At 42.2% G+C, this 12,643-nt stretch overlaps 1 protein-coding gene across 7 annotated transcripts in view; it reads right to left on the bottom strand.

Annotated features, from left to right (window-relative positions):
* MEF2A (myocyte enhancer factor 2A) overlaps positions 1 to 12,643 on the bottom strand; it is a 313,252-nt gene that overhangs the window by 5,604 nt on the left and 295,005 nt on the right. For 4 of the 7 annotated variants that reach the window (XM_082253055.1, XM_082253051.1, XM_082253054.1 and 1 more), the window contains 3 exons: positions 12,489 to 12,512; positions 4,753 to 4,879; positions 2,600 to 2,726 (listed from right to left, as the gene is read on the bottom strand). In XM_082253055.1, coding sequence (XP_082109181.1) covers positions 2,600 to 2,726; positions 4,753 to 4,879; positions 12,489 to 12,512 — 278 coding nt within the window. The remainder of the gene's footprint in view (positions 1 to 2,599; positions 2,727 to 4,752; positions 4,880 to 12,488; positions 12,513 to 12,643) is intronic. The other 3 variants (XM_082253053.1, XM_082253057.1, XM_082253056.1) reach the window with 1 other exon arrangement.

Below are 12,643 nucleotides of genomic sequence, written 5' to 3' on the forward strand. Positions count from 1 at the left end.
CGGACGGGTGCCAGTCCGTGGCCTGTTGCTGACAGGGCCAAACAGCAGGAGATGAGTGGTGACCGCGGTCCGCACAGGGCTATCACAGATTGTGGCCACTGCTCATCTCCTGCTGTGTGGCCATGCCCATGTGTCTTCTCCCAGCTCCTCCGCCCGCCAGCCAGGCCGACAATGTCATCCAATCAGCAGGGCAGGGGTGTGCTGCAGATCGGAATGGTGAGCTCCTCCCACCCCTTGCCCTGCGGATAGGATGACCGTTGACTGAGCTGGTGGGCGGGGGCAGCCGGGAGAGGACACACAGACTGTTAACAGCCTCTGCCCAGCAGGTAGGAGCCCTGAGCAGGGGAGGCAGAGATTGATGTTACAGTTGAAAAAAGGGGAGATGGCAGACAGCAGGGGCACAGTATTGTAAAGTGCCCCTTTACAGTGCAGTCCCCTTTATTCTGCTGCTTCAAATGTCAGACAGCTATCAAGCTTTGTGAGCAGTGAACATACAGATACTAGCTTAAGTGGATAGCCCTGCTACAAGAGAGGATATTTGGGATGGATATTAGCCAGAGAGATGGAGCCTTGCAGCTTTCAGATTGACTTGAGGAGTAAGAGGAGCAAGCAAAACTAGTGGTGTGCGGCTACCTAGATTTTTATAGACCATCTTGTCTAGACAGGTACAATTCGAGACTCCATAGGAGAGAGTCATTTTTTTTTTTTTTCACTTTCGCTTTTCTCATTATCCATCTTTTCTTTCGGCTTGATTATTCATAATTGTGTGCACTCAGTCATCAGTACACTATTGGCCAACCAATAAACCCACCCTTCCTTTCTGTACATATATACAGCCCAGACAACGTTTTATAGGAATGAATAAAAGGTATATTTTAAATACCTATGGTTTATGGTGAGTAAGGGAACGCGCCTTTCGTTCAGTGCAGCTGCAGTCCCCTTTATATCACAGCCCCCCCTTTACATTACAGTGTTCTCCCCTTTACATCACAGTGTCTCCTTTACAGTGTAGTCCACTTTACATCACAGCCCCATTACATTACAGTGTCCCCTTTACAGAGCAGTCCCCTCATTACATTAACAGTGTCCCCTTTACAGAGCAATCCCCCCATTACATTATTGTAGAGGGGACTGCACAGTAAAGTAGGGATCGACCGATATCGTTTTTTCAGGGCTGTTACTGATTTTCCGGCTACCCTTCAGACTGACAGCCAATATTAGGTGCCACTATTCTGTACATTTTTTTATTTTTACACTGTCCTTTTAACTTTTTTTTTTGCATCACCTTCATTGCGGTTACAAGGAATGTAAACATCCCTTGTGACAGTAATAGGCAGTGACGACAGCTACTCTTTATTAAGGAATCGGGGGTCTATAAGACCCTAAACTCCTCAACTGCACTTAAAAGCATTCAAAACGCCAAGTTTGGCTATTTTGAATACTGTAATTTTTTAAAAAATCTGGCGCCTTTAAGACTCTAGTAACGAGAAGTGATGTCATGACATCGCTTCCGGGTTTCTACATCGGCGACCCGATCAGAGCCGTTTCCAGCTTTGTTCGGGTCTTCGCCAGCCTGCGGATGTGCCTGCTGGTCGCTCGTCCTTCTGGTGGGACAGAAGACCCAGGCGGAGCAACAGAAGGTAGACGGAGGGGGGGGGGGGGTGTCCTCTCCTGCTGCTAGTAATTACAGCTGAGCGGCTGATTAGCCGCATTGGTTGTTATTACAAGAAATCCGACCATCAGCTCTAAAAAAACAGTACCATGTGATGCCTCTAGCTGCAGGCATCACTCCGGTACAATCACTTGAAGCAATATCGGCCATATTGATACTTCAAAAAAAGTGAATATTGGCCCATGATAATTGGCCCCACCGATAATCGGTCGATCTCTACTGTAAAGGGGCACTGTAATGTAAAGGAGGGCTGTGATGTGAAGTAGAACTGGGGACACTGTTGAGACTGCTTTAAAGAGGGAACAGTGTTGTAAAGGGGAACTGTGTGTGGACACGGATATAAAGGGGGGTGGGGGTGTGCTGTAATGGGGGGTTGTGGTGTGAAGGGGGCTGAGGACAAACTTTGTGAATATCCCATCCCCTGACCTGTCCACCACAACTACCATCCTGATTCCTCCCTCAGCTCAGCAACCCCCCGGGTCCCAGGAGCAAAAAAAATATAAAAATCTTTGACTCCTAAAATGAACATTTAACTTTTCTAAAGTGAAAAACACAACCATGAACCAACTATATTCTTCCCCCTCAACCCCCGAACCAAATTTCTAAAGAGCTACATTTACTTTGTTGGACACTGGAACTACTAAAGCCAATATCTATTGGTGCTGAGAAATGCTAAAACACACAAAGAAAATGTAATCTACATGTGAAGAAAAATACATTCACTACTTCTACTTCCGAATGCCTAAAAGCACTGAAAAGTGATGAAACTAGGGACAGCCAACCTCTGTTCTAAAATCTTCCCACCCTGAGCCCTCACCAGCAATACTTTCCCCAAATTTAGACAGAAGTACACTGTTCTTAAAATTTCCACAGGAACACAAAACTCCTTTGCCTAGATATGCAACATAAATTAGGAATGGTACTCACACAAGGGAGCTGAGGGCTGCTTGTCCTAAGTGGTGCTGCTGCCAGGCAGACATCTGTCCAATCTGCAGCATTCCTGGAGAGTTAAACCCTTGTAGAACAGAAAGGTCCGCACTGGTAAGAGGATAATCTGGACAAGAATAAAGAGAGCAAAACTTTGTTGTTTCAAGAAATGTACAACCATTTTGGGACCAAATTGTCATATATATATATATATATATATATATATATATATATATATATATATATATATATATATATATATATATATATATATATATATATATATTATATAAAAAAAAAAGTATCAAATGTGGTTGGATTTTTTTTTTTAAACTCCAGTTCTTTTTACTGGAAAATATGTTGAGGAGGACTTTAAAATATTCAAGTTGGTACTTCTATAAAATAGCCCATGATATGAAATATATCAAACTGGCTCTGGACAGTAGCCAGCCTTTTCATAACCATACATTAGCCATATATTCAGTCCAATAATTTGTCCAGGGGTGGACAAATTAAAGCCTAAGACCCCGTTCACATAGGGGTGACGCTACTTGCTGGGGCGACCTCGGCGCGACATGCAGGGACTTCATATCATTGAAGTCTATGCAGGTCGCATTCAGGTCGCCCCAAAGTAGTACAGGACCCTTTTTCTAAGTCGGAGCGACTTGTGTCGCTCCTACTAGAACGGGTCCTGTCCTAATCAATGCAGGCGACCGACCGCGACTTGTCAGGCGACCAAGTCGCCTGACAAGTCGCGCTAGTGTGAACCGGGTCTAAATATACCTAAAACAAAAAAAAAAAAAATAAGCACAAAAGACATTATTTATCGGTTGAACTAGATGGACTATTGGTGTCTTTTTTCAACCAGAAAGTGAAATATTTGCCTTGTGCTGCTGTGTCCGAAACCATCCTTCTCCGATTTCCCCACCCCCTCTGCCATAATCAGGTGTAGGGGGTGATTAATAGAACTAAGGGGCTGTGATAGGCCTCATCAAGAGTGCCTGTTTATGCCTGTCCTTTCCACCCAGCTGCTCCACTCATAGAAGCCATAAGTACAGTTTGTATAAAAAAAAAATCATGATCTATGAATGGAGGGGACGAATGATTGATAGACTTGCCTCCTCAATTCATAGATCATCCTTCATTCATAGGAGCTGTAGCAACAGCTTCTGTGAACTGAGCAGCTGGGCAGAGCAGTGCCTATTACAATCCCTTATTCACCCAAATTACGACCTCAGAAGCAGAATATTTGGCATGTTACGAAGAAACGAGGGGAGAGCCATTTTCTTTGTTGTTAATTTATACTGGTGAGTGGACATACTGGATGCCTTTGCTGTTGTACCATTGGCTGGGCGTCCATTATGCCCCCAAGTACCTTTAGGAGGGTTGGGCCACCTCCAGGCACACCTGCCCCCTATCTATCCATTAGCTTGCATGTGCTTCCACTGTGAAGACTCTCATAAATTTACAAGAGTTAGGACTGCAGGTAATACAGGGTGCCGTGGAGTGGCCCTGCAGATTACACATGCGTTTGCAAATCTGTGCTAACTAAACCCCTGTTTTGACGCAACCTGTTAGACAGGTTCATTTGGTTGGTAAGCAAACTGGTTAGCAAATTGAACTGGGGATTTTTATCTCATGTGTGTTGCCCTTCCATGTGTTCTTTGCTATGAAGGCCAGTTATAGGTGGGGGCAGATGCCATTTTCTTTTTTCTTTGTACCACATATATGAGGGCTGTACCAAAAGTAATGCAAAAGTGGGCATAATATGTTGCTAGAGTAAAGTTTCCTCTATAGTAACTTTTTTTTATTGCAGGTAAATATTGGATTCCAAGCAGAAGCGGTTGCTGATAGAGGGGTGCCAACATTCACATAACGCTACAGAATGATTACAGGGATGGCACCATTGAGAAGAGCAATGTCCTGTCTTTGGTGACTCTTGTCCAATGGTGTCATCTCTGTAAACATTCTGTAGCATTCTGTGGGTGTAATTTAAAGGAAGCCAAGTGAGATTTGGTGGGAATACACTTTTCACTCAAATGTAACCCATAGACCTAAAAAAATATTCAGTGCTTTCTTTTTGAAAACATGTAAAAAATAAAGGAATCTGAAAATGGAAGGAAGCGGAGTAAACCGGATTGGGTAAAGCTTACCAGTATTGTAGGCAGTAGGCATGGCAGAGTAGACCAGACCCTGTGTGGCCAGACTAGGCGTAGTTACAGAGACAACTGGAGTTGCAAGAGGCTGTGTAGACTGGGAGCTGCTTATCCTCTGTGTATTCTGTCAAGAACAAGTAATGAGTTTTCATTAATAAAACAAATGATGCAAAAATGTCACGGTCACAGACAAGACACCAAAACTCTAAGCCAAATGTCCATGATTTAAAGAAAGCCAACACGGTCATGGACAATTAAAAACAGTTAAAAAAAAAAAAAAAACCTTTACTAAAAGCCATATATCTTAACAATTAGATCCAGAGATATAGGCATCAGACTTCACATTAACAGGCTGAGAGGCTGACAAGTCTGTGCTGTGAGAGGGACCCGGGGGGAGCTGAACTTCTGAGAGACTGTACAGAATCCAGCTTTAGTGTTTTTTGCTATGAAGATGAACTGCTCCACGGTGCCTGCAGCTACAGGCATCAGTTAGGACTTGTTTTAAAGCTCTTTTGTGGCTTTTTAGGAATATGTAACTATTTGAATATCCATAGCCTGGCCATAGGTTCAGTTTTAACCCTCAAATGTCCACTCATAAGCAGGTAATAAAACGATAGGATTATTTTTTATAAAGACACAAATGTCCACAAAGCCATTGCAATCCATCAGACAAACTAGAAAAATGTCCCCTCGTTGTTTGGGACTTTATTTGCAAAAGTACAATAACATTTTAATAAAAAATATATTAAAGCGGCAAGGTAAAGTTAGAATGTGCTAGTATGCATCGCATACACTATATTACCATAAGTATTGGGACGTCTGCCTTTACACGCACATTAACTTTAATGGCGTCCCAGTCTTAGTCCGTAGGGCTCAATATTGAGTTGGCCCACCCTTTGCAGCTATAACAGCTTCAACTCTTCTGAGAAGGCTGTCCACAAGGTTTAGGAGTGAGTCTATGGGAATGTTTGACCATTCTACCAGAAACACATTTGTGAGGTCAGGCACTGATGTGGATGAGTAGGCCTGGCTCGCAGTCTCTGCTCTAATTCATCCCAAAGGTGTTCTATTTGGGTTGAGGTCAGGACTCTGTGCAGGCCAGTCAAGTTCCTCCACCTCAAACTCACTCATCCATGTCTTTATGGACCTTGCTTTGTGCACTGGTGCGCAGTCATGTTGGAACAGGAAGGGGCAATCCCCAAACTGTTTCCACAAAGTTGGGAAGCCAAGCCCAACCCCTGAAAAACAATGCCGATAAAGTCCCAAACAATTGGGGGACATTTATCTAGTTTGTCTATAAGGGATGTTGGTAGATATCAGAGTAAACCCCTACTGTCTTTGGCAATCCATCAGAAACTACAATTCACTTATTTCACTGCCCTAAGGGCTGAAAAATGGAAAAATCAACATTTAAAAAAAAAAAAAAAAACATTCTAATTTCCTTTTAAGAACATTAAATAAAATGTAAGTGCATTATTTATTTTCCATTAAAACATCAAGGGGCAGCCATGAGAATAAAAGGGTAGTTCACCTTTACCAAAACACCTGCCCTTGCCGGTGACCAGCAGCTGCAGCTTTGACTAAAGTTGAAAAAAGTCCTTCCTATAGGTGTAGGGCATTTATGCACCTCCCAAAGCCTGGCCAGAAAACTCCCCCTATCCTGCCTTTTTACTACACAGTCTTTACACCCCCACCATCACATGAGAAAGCACTTTTTCCACTTCAAATAACACCCCCCCCCCTTGCATAAATGCTCCCCACCTCCCTTCCCCAATGACAGCGGCTCTGAGCTCAGTGCTGCTGCGACAAAGGAGATAGAGAACAGGGCATGAGAACAGGGCATGTGCAGGGATGTGGGACAGGGCTCTCTCCTGTGAAGGTGGGAGCGAGCATTAATGGCTGGAACCATTTTAGAAATGTTCTAGCAACAAGTCAGGTTGGGGAAATCTCTCTTGCCGTTTTTCAGTCGGGCTTCAGGAAGTATGCAAATGGCCTGAATCTATTGCAAGGGCATTAATTACCTTTAGTCAAAGCTGCCCTGTTGATTTCCATCTACAGGCACCCCTTACCATAAGTCGTTTTTTGGCAAAGGTGAACTAAGCCTTTACAGGAAGTCTGCAAGTACCAGACTGAGAACCTCCTATTAGAAATTGCCAATGAATGAATCTCGGGTTGCCTATTTATTAGAGGACATAGGAGTCACTGTGTGATGCAATCAGGTGTTATACTACCCATAGCTGGTATGGATGTCAGACAATGGCATTTTCCAAAACTTTCCAGACCATTTAGCGGGTGCACTTTGTAAATGGGTGACTCCTGTATTCAAATCTTTAGGTCGAGTAAAGCTGTGCATACACTTTGGTAGATGTTGATCATCCAGGCATGTTTAAGCCTCCTAGGGCAAGCTATTTGTCAGGATGCTGTACAGTACTCTATTAACTTGAAAGTTCAGCTAACTAATGGACTAAATTAAGGGTAATTTTTTCTGAAAAATTAGAAGAAAATTATTGCATATTAATATCATTTTTCAAAATGATCATCATTAATAATATTTAAAAAATAGTGAGTCATATTTGCAATAATAATATTTTTAGCAGGGTGGATTTGATTTAAATCAAGTCAATTTAAAATCAGGATTTAAATCACTAGTAAAAAGGCTGGATTAAAATCAACTCAATTTAAATCATAACTTTTAAAAAGCAACTGTCATCTCTGTCCCACAGCGGTTCCTCCTCTGACCCGCTGTTGATTCACCGACAGTCCCATTCACTTTAATGGGACGACTGATGATGCGGCAGTGACGACACAAGATGAGGGACGTCGCGGCAGCAGGTGAGTAGATTCCCGCTAACAGGCGCTGCCATGATGGATATGAAATGACAGGTGCTCTTTAAATGCAAGGACTCATTCTTGCTGGAAGTTAGTGTGAATGCACCAATGCAGTGCATGTTATCTCAGCTTGCAGATCTTGGATTAATTGAATGAGTTTACCAAATATGTAAATATTGCAGAATATACATATACACACATACATACACAGTATCTCACAAAAGTGAGTACACCCTCACATTTTTGTAAATATTTTATTATATCTTTTCACGTGACAACACTGAAGAAATGACACTTTGCTACAATGTAAAGTAGTGAGTGTACAGCTTGTATAACAGTGTAAATTTGCTGTCCCTTCAAAATAACTCAACACACAGCCATTAATGTCTAAACCGCTGGCAACAAAAGTGAGTACACCCCTAAGTGACAATATCCAAATTGGGCCCAATTAGTCATTTTCCCTCCCCGTTGTCACATGACTCGTTAGTGTTACAACGTCTCCGGTGTGAATGGGACGTAGGCGTGTTAAATTTGGTGTTATCGCTCTCACTCTCTCATACTGGTCACTGGAAGTTCAACATGGCACCTCATGGCAAAGAACTCTAAGGATCCGAAAAAAATAATTTTTGCTCTACATAAAGATGGCCCAGGCTAAAGGAAGATTGCAAAGATCCTGAAACTAAGCTGCAGCAAGGTGGCCAAGACCATACAGCGGTTTAACAGGACAAGTTTCACTCAGAACAGGCCTCACAATGGTCAACAAAAGAAGTTAAGTGCACGTGCTCAGCGTCATATCCAGAGGATGTCTTTGGGAAATAGACGTATGAGTGCTGCCAGCATTGCCGCAGAGGTTGAAGGGGTGGGGGGTCAGCCTGTCAGTGCACAAGATGATGCACAAGAAAGCCTGCAAAAAGTTTGCTGAAGACAAGCAGACTAAGGACATGGATTACCGGAACCCTGTCCTGTGGTCTGATGAGACCAAGATAAACTTATTTGGTTCAGATGGTGTCTGAACCAAAGCGTGTGTTTCGGCAACTAGGTGAGAAGAACAAAGACAAGTGTATCTTGCCGACAGTCAAGCATGGTGGTTGAAGTCTCATGGTCTGGGGCTGCATGAGTGCTGCCGGCACTGGGGTGCTACAGTTCATTGAGGGAACCATGAATGGCAACATGTACTGTGACATACTGAAGCAGAGCATGATCCTCTCCCTTACGAGACTGGGCCGCAGGGCAGTATTCTAACATGATAATGACCCCAAACACCCCTCCAAGACGACAACTGCCCTGCTAAAGAAGCTGAGGGTAAAGGTGATGGACTGGCCAGGCATGTCTCCAGACCTAAACCCTATTGAGCATCTGTGGGGCAGCCTCAAATGGAAGGTGGAGGAGCGCAAGGTCTCTAACATCCACCAGCTCCGTGATGTCATCATGGAGGAGTGGAGGAGGACTCCAGTGGCAACCTATGAAGCTCTGGTGAACTCCATGCCGAAGAAGGTTAAGACAGAGCTGGAAAATAATGGTGGCCACACAAAATATTGAAACTTTGGACATTGTCACTTAGGGGTGTACTCACTTTTGTTGCCAGCGGTTTAGACATTAATGGCTGTGTGTTGAGTTATTTTGAGGGGACAGCAAATTTACACTGTTATACAAGCTGTACACTCACTACTTTACATTGTAGCAAAGTGTCATTTCTTCAGTGTTGTCACGTGAAAAGATAGAATAAAGTATTTACAAAAATGTGAGGGGTGTACTCACTTTTGTGAGATAATATATATAATTATATATATGCACTACATAACTAAGCTCCAACTCCATAACTAATTAATGTATCTCAGATAGAAAACTACCGGTATCTTTAGATCGATTTTTACTCCAAAAAGCATTTTATTAAAATAGATTTGATAAAAATACAAAAATCTGATTTAAAAAAAAAAAAAAAAAAAATCTGATTTTTTTAAAAACAAAATCATCGCTTTTAATCCACCCTGATTTTTAGATCATTGTTATTCTCAATATTATTAAAAAATATTTTATATTTGTATATAGCAACAAAAAAATTATTTTTATATTTTTATTAGCACTTGTCAGTTTGAATCCCAACCGCAACACTACCTGCCTGGAGTTTGCATGTTCTCCCTGCGCCTTTGTGGGTTTCCTCCGGGTACTCTGGTTTCCTCCCACACTCCAAAGACATGCTGGTAAGTTAACTGGCTTCTGTCTACATTGGCCCTACTATGTGTATAAATGTGAGAACCTTAGATTGTTAAGGGCAGGGACTGATGCGAATGTGCAATAAATATGTAAAAGTGCTGCATAAATTGACAAGGCTTTAAGTACCTGTAATACATATTAAAAAAATAAATATTTTATATTTGATAATAATAATAATAACATAAAAGGCTGAACCTCAAATCTCTGTATGCAATTCTACACAGAACCAACAGAGGGTAGTCTTGTACTGATGTTACTAGGCAAAGACAGCACATTGATGATTTCAGTATAGAGAATAACAAGCATTTAAACCCAACAAAAAATAAATAAAGGCAGCCTGCATATGTGAGAGAGATGATAGATAAAGACATACACACATGCAAACATTCCCATATGAACTTTCTGCTATGGTGCCAGGCTTGACATATGCATGAAAAACATAAAAACACAGTGTGCACCACACAAATACTATAGAGCAGAGCATGCCGCATGCAGCGCAGCACGTTGTGAGGTTGTGATCTGTGAGCGGTAATTGAAATGGCAATGCTAACTATATTTGGCCAAAGGCACAAAGCTTGTTGCTTGCTCATGTTCGGAAAAATACCAAGATAATGATATTGCAAGGCCATGAAATTCTGCCAAAAGCTTATTTTGAGAAAGGGAAATCTACTTTATGCATTGAGTAATTTGTGATAACAGTATCATAGTAGATTCTATTATAATCTAAAAAAAAATAAAAAAAAAATGAAGGTCTGTTTTTTGTAATTTCTCTGAGCCTCTAAGAATCAAGGTTACCCATCCTCTCCTCTCATCGCACTTTACAAAGGCACAGCTCTTTCCTCAAGTGGTTTCAGACTGGACGGTCTGGGGTCCTCAAAAAACCTCTTCCCCTAAGGCTGGCCATACATGATACAATTTTCTTACAATTTTCTGTACAATTTTCTTGAAATTTACCTTCAACTATGTAGTACAAAGGCCTGCCTAATTGGATACAAGTTTAGTTGTTGTTTGGCTTTGACCTCATATTATGTGGTTTGTGGTAAATCTAACAGAAAATTGAACAAGAAAATTGCCAGCCTAATATGTACCATCAGATTGGATATTCCTGAGCCTGTACAAAATCTCTTCCCCAAATGCCATCAGATTGGAGAATCTGAAGTTTTCACAAAAGCTCTTCCCCAAAGTATCATTAGATTGGAGGTTCTTGGGTCTGTACAAAAATCTCTTCTCCCAAGTGCCATCAGACTAAAGGGTCTGGGGTTGGTACAAAATCCGGATTGGATGTTCCTTAGCCTGTACAAAATCTCTTCCCCAAATGCCATCAGATTGGAGAATCTGAGGTTTTCAAAAAAGCTCTTCTCCGAAGTATCATTAGATTGGAGGTTCTTGGGTCTATACAAAAATCTCTTCTCCCAAGTGCCATCAGACTAAAGGGTCTGGGGTTGGTACAAAATCCGGATTGGATGTTCCTTAGCCTGTACAAAATCTCTTCCCCCAAATGCCATCAGATTGGAGAATCTGAGGTTTTCACAAAAGCTCTTCCCCGAAGTATCATTAGATTGGAGGTTCTTGGGTCTGTACAAAAATCTCTTCTCCCAATTGCCATCAGACTAAAGGGTCTGGGGTTGGTACAAGATCCGGATTGGATGTTCCTTAGCCTGTACAAAATCTCTTCCCCAAATGCCATCAGATTGGAGAATCTGAGGTTTTCACAAAAGCTCTTCCCCGAAGTATCATTAGATTGGAGGTTCTTGGGTCTGTACAAAAATCTCATCTCCCAAGTACCATCAGACTAAAGGGTCTGGGGCCAGTATAAAATCTCTTCCACTAAGTGCCATCAGATTGGAGGGTCTGGGGTCTTTACAAAATCTCTTCACTCAAGTGCCATCAGATTGGCGGGTCTGGGGCCTGTACAAAATCTCTTCCACCGAGTGCGATCAGATTGGAGGGTCTGGGATCTGTACAAAATCTCTACCCCCCCCCCCCAAGTGCCTTAGGATTGGAATGCCTGTGGTTGGTACAAAATCTCTTCCCCCAAAAGTCCTTCAGACTTAAGGGTCTGGGGTCTCTTCCCCACGTGCCATCAGATTGGAAGGCCTGGGGTTGGTATAAAAAATGTCTTCCTCCCAAGTGCCATCAGATTGGAAGGTCTGGGGTCTATACAAAGGCTCACAAGATTGGCATTACAGAGGTGGAGCTGCACTCGGGATGAGCAGCAGAAATCATTCACACATTACTAATAAATAGAACTAAAGAAGTGCGAAGAGAGAGAGAGAGAGCTCCGAGGACTCCGGCTCGCTCTGTGTACATAGCAGACTGCTGTCTGAGCCCTCCTGAGGAAGATGAGATCATTCACAGCTCTGACAAGAAATGACCTCACCAAGGATGATGTAACCTCATCGAAAGACAAAACAGTGAAGAGCTCCTGTACTAGGAGAGTTACGTATCTGAAAAGACGGTGATAGGGTAGTGCAGGGTGGGGATACACAAAAAAAACACAATGCGCATGTTTTTATCTGATGTTCCCCCTAAAAGAGCAAAACAATAAGCAGATCCTTCCTAGAAACAATGTATCCATCTTTTGTAATTAGCATAAATGTCAATAGATCTTTTCAAAGCTTGCAAAGATTTTAAAGGGAACATCTCAGTTGGTTATGTATATGTGTCTATGAAGCACACACTTCACTCACCAAGTCTAATTCATCTTCCTCTGTCTGTACGGGAGTGAGGAAAAGTACAGATATTGGGGTTACAGTGTACAATGATACAACCATCGCCATCAACCCATAGCATTGTTAACCTTTCTCTATGCTATCCAAAAAACTTAAAAATGATTCTTTTGGCT

This window comes from Pelophylax lessonae (assembly GCF_965119305.1).
Source record: "Pelophylax lessonae genome assembly, chromosome: 4".
NCBI classification, from domain to species: Eukaryota; Metazoa; Chordata; class Amphibia; order Anura; family Ranidae; genus Pelophylax; species Pelophylax lessonae.